The sequence below is a fragment of the Scyliorhinus canicula genome, chromosome 16 (assembly GCF_902713615.1).
Source record: "Scyliorhinus canicula chromosome 16, sScyCan1.1, whole genome shotgun sequence".
NCBI classification, from domain to species: Eukaryota; Metazoa; Chordata; class Chondrichthyes; order Carcharhiniformes; family Scyliorhinidae; genus Scyliorhinus; species Scyliorhinus canicula.
In genome coordinates, this window is record NC_052161.1 from 115,907,946 (window position 1) to 115,921,028 (window position 13,083).

General features: G+C 47.2%; 1 protein-coding gene across 8 annotated transcripts in view; it reads right to left on the reverse strand.

Moving 5' to 3' along the window:
• Positions 1 to 13,083, reverse strand: part of LOC119950617 (rootletin-like) — a 136,616-nt gene that overhangs the window by 77,265 nt on the left and 46,268 nt on the right. For all 8 annotated transcript variants that reach the window (XM_038773206.1, XM_038773210.1, XM_038773209.1 and 5 more), the window contains exons 10-15: positions 7,313 to 7,409; positions 6,800 to 6,904; positions 5,679 to 5,924; positions 2,354 to 2,553; positions 1,953 to 2,135; positions 1,664 to 1,808 (exon numbers count right to left, since the gene is read on the reverse strand). In XM_038773206.1, the coding sequence (XP_038629134.1) occupies positions 1,664 to 1,808; positions 1,953 to 2,135; positions 2,354 to 2,553; positions 5,679 to 5,924; positions 6,800 to 6,904; positions 7,313 to 7,409 (976 nt within the window). The remainder of the gene's footprint in view (positions 1 to 1,663; positions 1,809 to 1,952; positions 2,136 to 2,353; positions 2,554 to 5,678; positions 5,925 to 6,799; positions 6,905 to 7,312; positions 7,410 to 13,083) is intronic.

The window sequence follows — 13,083 nt, forward strand, 5'->3', positions numbered from 1 at the left end:
GGTGACGTCAGGGAACCATCTGGGCTCTGGGCGCGAGTTTGTTCCTCCTCTCTGTTTGGTGCCAGGTGTAGGTGTGGGGGCGAGTGGGACCCTGCTAACAACCTGCCTCTTTCTATCGTGTCCATTGTCACAGCCTCCTGGGGAGTGCACACTGTAGGAAGCTGCGCGAAAACAAACACGGACGATAAACATTTCTCGAAATGCTTCGCGGTGGGTTGGGCCCAAACATCGAGGAGGCTGGGAATATTCGTAGGAAATAGGGAATCACCAGAACAACGTTTGGAAATGTAAGACAAGCCACTGTACGTAGCCCTTCCCTCAACGTGACCATGACCCCCGGCGGACAGATGAGCAACATCTCTGCTTCCAGCATCATGGTTTGACTCCAGTACGTGGGAATGGTATTAGGACAGGAAAATCACAGACAGGAATGAAGATGCCGCAGTTTAGGAAGGACGTGTAACCATTAGAGACAGAGAGAGCAGAAAAGATTCATGAGAATGGTTCTGGGGATGAGGAAATACCATCACATACAAACATTCAAAATAGGAGCAGAAGCAGGCCATTCGGCCCCTCGGGCCTGCTGCGCAATTTGGCAAGATCAGGGCTGATCTGCTTACGCTTCAAGTTCTACATTCCTATGTAGCCCCCCCGGTAACCTTTGAACCGCTTGCCTAACGAGAATCTATCTTAGATACATCATGTAGATAGAAGGGAGAAGTTGGGACTGTTTGCCTCGAAGGAGAGAAGGTTGGCAGGACTATACAAAATTGTGATGGGGCTGGGCAGCGAAAACGGGGAGAAAAGGTTTTCATCGTTGAATGGACTGAGAACCAGGGCACGCACACACAACGGGCTGAATGGTCGGTCTCCCGCTGCACTGTGATAAACCTGTGGGAAAGTCTGAAAGCTCCCCCGGTGCTTTAGTTGGTAAACACTTTGTCACTCGGCGACATACAGAACCCGGGCAGATCCCAGAGTCAGTTCCTGGCTTGTGCTGTGTCACCAGATCTCGTCCAGGGTTTCGAGAAATGGGAACAGTAGCTCAGGGTTAGAAAGGGAAAAAAAATCAGCCAGGGTTCCTGCTCCTGTTCACCAGTGAATCACTCCTTCTACCAGACCAGGAGTGCGGATATTTGGTCGATGACACGATTGGGCGCCGGTCGGCACGGTGGTTGGCACTGCTGCCTCACGGTGCTGAGGACCCGGGTTCGATCTCGGCTCTGGGTCACTGTTCGTGTGGAGTTTGTACATTCTCCCCGTGTTTGTGTGGGTCTCAACCCCACAACCCAAAGATGTGCAGGGTAGGTGGATTGGCCACGCTCAATTAGAAAAAGAGAATTGGGTACTTGAAATTTAAAAAAAAGGATTGGGCTCCAATTGCGATGGCCCCCTCCCCTGTTCTGCTGTCCGGATACCCACCCCTTCCTCACCCCCCCTCTCTCCACTCAAATGTCCTGGCAACACTCATGGTCATCGGCCACACATGATGACCGGCTGTTTGGACAGGTTACCAAGGATACCCAGCGCCTGTGAAAATCCACTGTGACTTCAGTTGGCATCTTCTGGAGAGGTAGATGAAAACTGAAGTGGGAAAAAAATGTCACATTTCCTGCCCGGTTCTAGTCTAGCGGTGTGATTCTTCCTCGCTTTCCGGGTTTACCTTGTTGAGTGCCTCCTCAATTCCAGCCTTCTCATTCTCCAGTACCTCTCTGTCCAGTGCGGCCTTGCTCAAGGCTTCTTTGACTAGTATCAACTCCTTTTTCATGCTTGAATTCTTCACTTCCATCTGCTCGAGCATCTTGTGGCTGGTGGGGGGGGTGTGGGGGGGGGGGGGGGGGGGGGAAGAGAGCACACACATCATTCAGGAAGGTTAGGCTTCAAGGCAAGTTGCAGGCCTCACTTCAATCTTGAAGCGCCACCCCTCCCCTAGCCCCCACCGTCCCACTCACCCTCGCTCAATCTCTTTCTGCGCCCTCTCCTTATCCTTCAAGATGTCCTCCTTCTCGTCTTCCAGGTTGTCTCGCTGGCGCTGGAATTCCCCGTTGGCCAACTGCAGTTTCTCGTTCTCCTGCTGCAATGTCTCGATCTGTTGCTGGAGGGACTGAAGGGACTTCTCCAAGTTTGATTTCTCACTTTTAGAAAGAAAAAACAGAAGATGGACCAGACCAATTGGGGTGGGGCGGGGGGATCAGTTAAGGTATTAAATTAAACCATTGCCAAATTGCCAGTTCCATTTTTAGCACCCAAAAAGCAGAATAATAAATTGGGGTCTAAAGAAAGTTTGGTAGCTTAGAGTAAGCCATAAAATTTTTAAAAGGCAGTATTTATTTGGAAAGATTAAAACATTCACCTTCCTAGCAGGTCGGCAGAAGAGCGGAAACGGTTAGCGTCGCGCTTGGCATCATCCTTGGCTCGCACCGAGTCCTCGGTCTCCTCCCTGAGCTGGAGGTTCTGCTGCTCTAATGCCCGACGATCGTTCTCACTGTCGCCCAACTGCTTCTTCAGGCTGGCCAGCGAGTCCTGGGTTGCCTCGTACTTTGCACGGAGATCCTGTCGAGGGGAAGAAAGAAAACGCACAAAAACGCTTCAGGATTAACTGAGGATTGAACACGAAAATGGGGTTAATAGACAAAGGTCAGAGGGCGTGATCCCAGGCCACTACCTCTTCCTGGGTCACTAGAATGGGGGCCATTAGTTGGTAACATAAGCATTACAGAGCTGGGCCAGGATTCTCCCCTACACGGCGGGGTGGGGGGTCCTGGTGGGATGCAGTGACGTGAACCACTCCGGCGTCAGGCTGCCCCAAAGGTGTGGATTTCTCCGCACCTTTAGGGACCAAGCCCTAACCTTGAGGGGCTCGGCCCGCGCCGGAGTGGTTGGCGCTCCGCCGGCTGGCGGGAAAGGCCTTTGGCGCCACGCCAGCCGGGGCCGAAGGGACTTCGCCGGCTGGCGTAAGACCGCGCATGCGCCGGAGCGTCAGCCGCTGCTGACATCATCCCCGCTCATGCGCAGGGAGGGGGTCACTTCCGCATCCGCCATCGTGAAGGCTATGGTGAACGCGGAAGGAAAAGAGTGCACCCCCCGGGGCCAGATCGCCCCCCCCCCCCCCCCCCCCAGGACCCCGGAGCCCGCTCGCGCCGCCTGGTCCCGCCGGTAAGGTAGGTGGTTTGATTCCCGCCGGCGGGACCGGCATGACAGCAGCGGGACTTCGGCCCATCGCGCCCGGAGAATCGCTGGGGGGCGGGGCGCACCAATAGGTGCGGCGCGATTCCCGCCCCCGCCGAATCTCTGGTGCCGGAGACTTCGGGAGACGGCGGGGGCGGGCGGGATTCATGCTTTCCCCCAGCGATTCTCCGACCCGGCGGGGGGGGGGGGGGGGGGGGGGGGGCAGAGAATCCCACCCCTGAATAGCCATTGAGAGGGTCCAACGTGCCCAGGGCACAACACTGCACTGGGCCCCCAATGAGACACCAAATCCCAGACTTGATGGTCTCCTGAATTGAATTTCTCTCACAGTGCGCCACACGTGTAAAGATTAGAACACCAATAAAGTCTCAAATGAACCATCTGGAAACAGAATTACCAACTCTCGAGAGGCAGGTGGTCCCATTCCCACGTGTGTCAGCAAGACCCTAATGTAGGAAAAAGATGGCTAAGCAGGTCTTCAAACGCAATGCGCTGCTGTTCTATTGTCAGCACCATTGGTGATAACAGCACTTTCTGAGACCAACTAAACCAATTCCAGCTCTCACCTGTGCCGAGTTGGCTTTTCACGGCCAGGGTGGTACATGTACACATGGCCTTTATGTTCTGCAGGCACAGAGGGGGATTTGGACCGAGGTTCCTGCTCCTCAACCCTGCTGGGAAGTGCGCACCAGGATGGCGGGCAAGACAAGAGGAGGCTTAACCAGTGAATACTCACCGTCCAGGCTCAAATGGATATTTGGGTGAAATGTGGGGAAACGATCTGTGCCTCCAACAAGAGTTATAATCTCACTGAATAGCAGAACAGATGTGATGGGCCGAAGGGCCTACTTCTGCTGCTACATCTTATGGTGAACATCTCCAGGAGGCAAAATTGGGCACAATAAGCCAGAGGCAGCTGCTAAACGGAATTAAATTTATTTCAATCCTGCCATTTGTTGCTCTAAGGATATTTTCAGAGGGTGCTATTACTGCAAAGGTGGTCTTGTGGCTCAAGTGATAATGCTCCTGCTTCTGGATCAGAAGCTCCGGGTTCAAGTCCCATTTCCCCCCATTCATGAACTACACGCGAACGTGGGAGGTAAGATCAGTAGGTTGACGGATGACATGAAAATTGGCAGTGTGCTAAAGAGCGAGGAGGAAAGCCTTAGATTACAGAGTGTTATAGACGGGCTGGTCAGATGGGCAGAACAGTGGCAAATGGAACTTATCCCTGAGAAGTGTGAGGTGTTGCATTTTTGGGAGGACTAACAAGGCAAGGGAATATACAATGAACAGTGTGATGCTAGGAAGCACAGAGATCTTAGGGTGAAGGCAGCAGGACAGGTAGTTAAGATGGTTTTTAGCCGAGGCATCGAATACAAGAGCAGGGAGGTTGTGATGGGGCTATATAAGATGCTCGTTAGGCCGCAGCTAGAGTAACATGTGCAGTTCTGGTCGCCACACTATAGGAAAGATGTGATTGCACTAGAAATGGTGCAGATGACTTTCACCAGGGTGCGTTTCAGCTCTGAATAGAGGCAGGTTAGGCTGGAGTCGTTTTCCTTGGAGCAGAGAAGGCTGAGGGGGTGGGGGGACCTGATTGAGATGTACAAAATTCCAGAGGGTGGGGGGGGGGAATCTGGAACTTTCTGTCTGAAAGGGCGGTAGAGGAGGGAACCCTCACAATGTTTAAGAAGTGTTTAGATAAGGACTTGAAGTACCATAGTGTACAAATGGACCAAGTGTTGGAAATGGGATTAGGCTAGTTGGTGCTTGATGGCCAGTGCAGCCATGATGGGCCAAAAGGCCTCTTTCAGTGCTGTAAGGCTCCATGACTTTATGGTCATGGAAGGTGTATTTATAATGTGGCTGAACAGGTTGATTATTAGCCTGTAAATCCTTCCAATATGCCTGACGGCAGGTGAGAAAGAGCCAGAGAGTTTCCTAGGCAGCCAGAGTGCAGAAGGCAACGGCAAACCACTGCAGTATTTTGTCAATCACAATCATGGACCCAATCTGCTGGAAGCCTATAATTGCCAATGGCCTCTTAGGGTTGCCTCCTGAAGGAGGAGGCTGTTACTACAGCAGAGGGTCAATCTGTCTGGGACTCGTCATGGATCGGGGATGGCACGGTTGTACAGTGATTAGCACTGTTGCTTCACAGCGCCAGGGTCCCAGATTCGATTCCCACTTGGGTCACTATCTGTGCGGAGTCTGCACGTTCTCCCCGTGTCTGCATGGGTTTCCTCCGGGTGCTCCAGTTTCCTCCCACAGTCCAAAGATATGCAGGTCAAGTGGATTGGCCATGCTAAATTGCCCTTAGTGCCCAAAAAAAAAGGTACGGTGGGGTTACTGGGATAGGGTGGAGGTGTGGGCTTAGGTAGAGTTCCCTTTCCATGGGCCGGTGCAGACTTGACGGGCTGAATGGCCTCCTTCTGCACTGTAAATTCTCTGATTCTACGACCTCACAGTTTTCAGCGTCTCGCTACCTGAATCAGGAGTTGCCTCTTCTGCACAGCAACTTGAACAGCCGAGTATATGGAGTCGGAGAAGGCGGGCGAGAGGTGTCGCGGTGAATGACTGTGGCGCGGAGAGGTCCGTCGGCGTGGAGATGGCGTGCGCAGGCTAGACGGGATGCCCAAGGAGCTAAACAGAGAGGACTCAATTTCTGTGATGTCGCCAGTCCGTTCGGAGGCTGTGAACTGAGCTCCACTATCGGCATCAGAGAGAACAACCTATGAGGAGAAAGTTTGATGGCGCTGGTTACCATGGCCACTAACACCCAAGACAACCCTCTGACAATTCGGATTTTGCAAAGTATCACACCCACTATACAGATTAATAACTAATGGGCCACATTAAAGTACCCACCATAGAGTAACCAGGTTACACAGGTCTCCCCCATGGAGCGCTTACAATGGTGAAGGATTTTTTTACATTAAATTTCCCATGGGATGTGGGTATCGCTGGAAAATCTAACATTTTCTGCCCATCCCGATTCACCTGATGTAGCTTGTTGGGCCACTGCAGCGAGCAGCTAAGAATCTGTCGATAGACAGATATTATTATAGATCTGGAGTCATAGGTCAAGAAAGGACAGAGGATTTCCTTCTTTATTGGTGAAGCAGATTAATTTTTATGACAATTGAGGATAGTTTCCTGGTTTTCAATTCCAGATTTATTAGTTGAATTTAAATTCCACCAGCTGCCAGGGTGAGATTTGCGCCCCCCCCCCCCGGCCCCAGGGCATTAGCCTGGGCCTCTGCATTACAAGTCCAGTGACATTCCTATGGCAGCATCCCCCCTTGTTACAATTAACATTGAGAGAAGCAATCAACCAAACCCTCTCACAAATAATTACCTCCTCCCCTCATTTTCTGTAGGTAATGACCAGTGTTGATGCTTTCTAACTGAGGAGATGGCAAGTTTAATTGTAGCCACCCTATTACTGTCCTGACTGAGACAGGTTTTCAGCAGTTGACTCGATCGGCGGTACGTTTATTGACCGAGGCACTGGGGGAACTATGATGAGTGTTCTTAAAGTCACCACACAGCCTAGCCAGACCAAACCTGTACAAGCCGTGCCTGTCGGCTGCTCCAGCACCCTCACCTGTGTGATGTCTCTCAGTATTTGGTGCAAAGACTCCACTTCTACTTTCACGGACTCGATCCCGGCTCCGTCCTGCACATCCTGTGCCTCGGCTCGGCTGGACTCCTGCAACAACAAGGGACCCATCAACCAGCGCCAGGTAGGCACCCATCACTTGGTACCCGGATCCCAGGATGACTGCCTTAGCACGGCGCCCACTCAGAAACAAGAGTCCAATAAACCCTTGCTTCGGACCAACCAAATAGTGGACTTGGGATCGAGGGGCTGAATGGCCTGCTGCTGTTCCTGTGGACCAGGGTGCCACCTACCTGATTTTCGAGTGGGGCATCTGGACATGAAGATGAGGAATGGGCACGAAAGAAAAGTCTTGTAACACAAAAATCTTTCCCTTTTTCAAGTGAAACAATTATATGGAAATATTATTAACGCTTTTGGTATACATTTATCGGCAACTTTGAGGCTCAAATACCCACCCACCCCCCTCCCTCAAGCCATTTCCCATTGTTCACCCACCAGGTTCTCCACGGTCTGGCTCAGAGTGATGATGGTCTTCTCTTTCTCATGATTCTGGGCTGTCAAGCGTTCGACAGCCACCATCAGTTCCGTAATCCTGGAAGAAACATTTATATTCACATCATGTTTGACCAATAAGTCTCAAGGTGTTTTGCACACTAAAATTAATCTCTGGAGACACATTGAAATTAATTATATATGATGATTCCTACGCTGTGGCTGGGCCAAAGGCCTGGAAATTCTTTCCTAACAGCGCTGCGGGTGTACCTGCGCCAGACCGTCTGTGGTGGTTCAAGAAGACGGCTCACCACAACTTTCGCCAGCAATGCCCACCTCCCGTGAAAGAGTGAAAGGAAATAGCCGCCCCAAAGTTGGCGTTGGTGGGATACCTGGTGCCACTTGGCGAGCTGGGACTGGAGTCCAACTAAAATGGACCGTGGGATTCGAACATCCCGACATTCGGTCGGAGGGGTGGGGGGGGGGGCTACTTTAGCGAGTATCACACTTGGGGCTATCAGATATATCAGTGTTAAAAAGATTTTTTTTAAAAGGCTTGTATTTTTATCACAACACTCGGCACTTAAGGGTTTCCCAAAGTGCTTCACAGCCAATAAAGTACTTTCAAAGTGTCGTCAGTCACTGATGTAACGTAAGAAATGGAGTGAAGCAAGTATAATTTTGCCACCCAGTTTCATTATCCTCTGTGCTGCACCAGCGAGAAAATTGCCCCTCTGTGAGGAAGTCGCCCCATTTCCTAACCTGGTTTTAAGCAACTGCATTGGGCCTATGAGGCTGAGAGTGAGCGTCATACATTAGTTACCCTGGTGCCATGCTCAGTGAGGCCGCTTGACTGCTGCCTGCCCGACGGGAAGCCATGCCTGACAATCTGGCTGGTTTGTGGGCAGGAAACCTGTCAGGGCCAAAAGCTGCATTCTGGGGAGTTAAAATTCCCCATTGCACCAGAGGAAAGCTGGACTTCCGCACATCCCCATGGGCTACCAGATCTCTGCTCCCAGGCCATCAGCCAGTAAAACCTTCCCTCCTTAAACCTGTTTCTCTCTCCTCCAACACTGCCAGTGTTGCTGTTTCCCAGCATCTTACGTTGCTATTATTTCAAACTTCCAGCCTCCAGAGTGTTAGCTTTTATTTTTGTTGAGATTTTTTAGATCATTATAAAATAATCAATCTGGAAGACTGCCAGGATCATTCGAAGCCAAACCAGTGGCACTCAATAATCCACCCACACTCAGTCTGTCCGGACAGATCTGTTCCCTTCTCCAATATTCCCCTTTATTCTCTTGGGGATGCTGATTCTCACTGGGATATGGGACTCACCGACAACAACTACTCTCTTTGCTGCCCCAGCCAGGAAAATCTCCTTGTGGGACATAGACAAGTGCCAGCAAGAACCCCCCACCCCATTACAAGCATTGCTCCTCTCTCCGCCACAGCTACAGCACAAGCAACGGGCCCCTCCCCACCTCCCCCACACTGCCAACATCAGGCCACCCCCCTTTTGCAGGCGTCAGAGCGACCACCCCACCACCTCAGTCTCGGAGGCACTCTCCCACCTCACAGACATAAATCCTCCCGACACACACAAAGGGAACCATGGGGCTCCCAGAGGGCCCTACCCTGGCACTGTCCCCAGCAAGGATTGGCACTGCCAGATTGGCACTCAACCTGCCATATCTACCATGGCGTCCTCGGGGGGGAATCCCCTCCACTGTTTCCCGTCTTCACAATCCTGTTATAAGCCTCGCCACATATTGAGGGTGGATTGTGCGGCCGGGAGTTTGTTAATTACGTTAAAATGCATTTGAATGTATTACAATGAGGCTCTCACCCTTTGTGGGCCAGATCCACGTTACACATGGACGTAGGAAATCGCCAATGGGATCGCGTTTCCCGACTCTTGTGATATTTCTATCGCTGGCGGCTAACGTGGGCGCAGAAATCTGACCCTCAGACTGTCAGGGTGAAGTCACTCTTCAGCAATCTAAATCTGATGCTGATTTCCCTCTCCCAGCCTGGGACGGACTGTGATGATAGATTTGCAGCGGGTCTAACCTACGCTTGGGTTGACAGCAGCCAACTGAGTAACTAACACAGCATCTGGCACTTTCCTGGTCTGTCTGCCTCAGTGACAACCAGGACCACTGGGGAACCTAGGCAGGTTCTTTATTCACCTATTTTTTAAATCTTTTAAACTCGAGCCACTGTGATTGGTGGCCTAACAAATCTGGAGGAGCCCAAGGGGGCACAGCGCAAGGCAGAAATGAAGGGATGGTGCTGATTATTCCTTCCGAGTGAACAGACAGGGGCTGAATTTAGTGTTTCATTTGAAAGATAATGCAGCACTCCCCGAGTCTTACACTGAAGGTTTAGATATTACAATTAGAGAAAGGGGCGGTTCAGTGACACAGTAGTTAACACTGCTGCTTCATGGCGCTGAGAGTTCGACCCGAGCTCTGGGTCACTGTCCGTGTGGAGTTTGCACATTCTCCCCTTATCTGCGTGGGTCTCGCCCCCACAACCCAAAGATGTGCAGTGTAGGTGGGGATTGGCCACGCTAAATTGCCCCTTAATTGGGAAAATTAAAACAAAAAATTGCAGTGAGACAAATTTGTATATTAGAAAAGGATTAGGGGTACAGGGTATATTAGTGTAATATTGAGGGACTTAAGAGAGTGAGTGGCAGGGGCTATATGAGGGCGTTACACAGCAGCCGTGGGATGTATCAGTTATGCAGAGAATTGTATAAGAGAGAGTGTTACATAGAGGATTATATTATCAGAGAGTGTTATACCGAGTATTATATTATCAGAGTGTTACACTGAGGATTATATTATCAGAGAGAGTTACACTGAGGATTATATTATCAGAGAGTGTTACACTGAGGATTATATTATCAGAGAGTGTTACACTGAGGATTATATTATCAAAGAGTGTTACACTGAGGATTATATTATCAGAGAGTGTTACACCGAGGATGATATTATCAGAGAGTGTTACACTGAGGATGATATTATCAGAGAGTATTACATTGAGGATTATATTATCAGAGAGTGTTACACCGAGGATGATATTATCAGAGAGTGTTACACCGAGGATGATATTATCAGAGAGTGTTACACTGAGGATTATATTATCAGAGAGTGTTACATTGAGGATTATATTATCAGAGAGTGTTACACCGAGGATGATATTATCAGAGAGTGTTACACCGAGGATGATATTATCAGAGAGTGTTACACTGAGGATTATATTATCAGAGAGTGTTACATTGAGGATTATATTATCAGAGAGTGTTACATTGAGGATTATATTATCAGAGAGAGTTACACTGAGGATTATATTATCAGAGAGTGTTACATTGAGGATTATATTATCAGAGAGTGTTACACCGAGGATTATATTATCAGAGAGTGTTACACCGAGGATGATATTATCAGAGAGTGTTACATTGAGGATTATATTATCAGAGAGAGTTACACTGAGGATTATATTATCAGAGAGTGTTACACTGAGGATTATATTATCAGAGAGAGTTACACTGAGGATTATATTATCAGAGAGTGTTACACTGAGGATTATATTATCAGAGAGTGTTACACCGAGGATTATATTATCAGAGAGTGTTACATTGAGGATTATATTATCAGAGAGTGTTACACTGAGGATTATATTATCAGAGTGTTACATTGAGGATTATATTATCAGAGTGTTACATTGAGGATTATATTATCAGAGAGTGTTACACCGAGTATTATATTATCAGAGAGTGTTACATTGAGGATTATATTATCAGAGTGTTACACCGAGTATGATATTATCAGAGAGTGTTACACTGAGGATTATATTATCAGAGTGTTACACCGAGGATGATATTATCAGAGTTACACCGAATATTATATTATCAGAGTGTTACATTGAGGATTATATTATCAGAGAGAGTTACACTGAGGATTATATTATCAGAGAGTGTTACACTGAAGATTATATTATCAGAGAGAGTTACACTGAGGATTATATTATCAGAGAGTGTTACACTGAGGATTATATTATCAGAGAGTGTTACACCGAGTATTATATTATCAGAGAGTGTTACACCGAGTATTATATTATCAGAGAGTGTTACATTGAGGATTATATTATCAGAGAGTGTTACACCGAGTATTATATTATCAGAGAGTGTTACATTGAGGATTATATTATCAGAGTGTTACACCGAGTATGATATTATCAGAGAGTGTTACATTGAGGATTATATTATCAGAGTGTTACACCGAGGATGATATTATCAGAGTTACACCGAATATTATATTATCAGAGTGTTACATTGAGGATTATATTATCAGAGAGAGTTACACTGAGGATTATATTATCAGAGAGTGTTACACTGAGGGTTATATTATCAGAGTGTTACACCGAGTATGATATTATCAGAGTGTTACACCGAGTATGATATTATCAGAGAGTGTTACACTGAGGATTATATTATCAGAGAGTGTTACATTGAGGATTATATTATCAGAGTGTTACACCGAGTATGATATTATCAGAGAGTGTTACACTGAGGATTATATTATCAGAGAGTGTTACATTGAGGATTATATTATCAGAGAGTGTTACACCGAGTATGATATTATCAGAGAGTGTTACACCGAGGATGATATTATCAGAGTTACACCGAATATTATATTATCAGAGTGTTACATTGAGGATTATATTATCAGAGAGAGTTACACTGAGGATTATATTATCAGAGAGTGTTACACTGAGGATTATATTATCAGAGCGTTACACCGAGGATTATATTATCAGAGTGTTACACTGAGGATTATATTATCAGAGAGTGTTACACCGAGTATTATATTATCAGAGAGAGTTACACTGAGGATTATATTATCAGAGAGTGTTACACCGAGTATTATATTATCAGAGAGTGTTACACCGAGTATTATATTATCAGAGAGTGTTACACCGAGTATTATATTATCAGAGAGTGTTACACCGAGTATTATATTATCAGAGAGTGTTACATTGAGGATTATATTATCAGAGAGAGTTACACTGAGGATTATATTATCAGAGTGTTACACTGAGGATTATATTATCAGAGAGTGTTACACTGAGGATTATATTATCAGAGAGTGTTACACTGAGGATATTATCAGAGAGTGTTACACTGAGGATATTATCAGAGAGTGTTACACTGAGGATTATATTATCAGAGAGTTACACTGAGGATTATATCGAAGAGCGTTGCATTGAGGATTGTGTCGAAGAGTTTACACTGAGGATTATGTTGATGGGTTTACACTGAGGATTATGTTGAAGGGTTTACATTGAGGATTATATTGAAGAGTGTTACACTGAGGATTATGTTGAAGAGTTTACATTGAAGATTATGTTGAAGAGTTTACACTGAGGATTATATCGAAGAGCGTTGCATTTAGGATTATGTTGAAGAGTTTGCATTGAAGATTATGTTGAAGAGTTTACACTGAGGATTATATTGAAGAGTGTTGCATTGAGGATTTGTCGATGCACTTACATTGAGGATTATGTTGAAGAGTTTACACTGAGGATTATATCAAAGAGTTTACACTGAGGACTATGTTGAAGAGTTTACATTGAGGATTATATCGAATAGTTTACACTGAGGATTATGTTGAATAGTTTATATTGAGGATTATATCAAAGAGTTTACACTGAGGATTATGTTGAAGAGTTTACACTGAGGATTATATTGAAGAGTGTTGCTC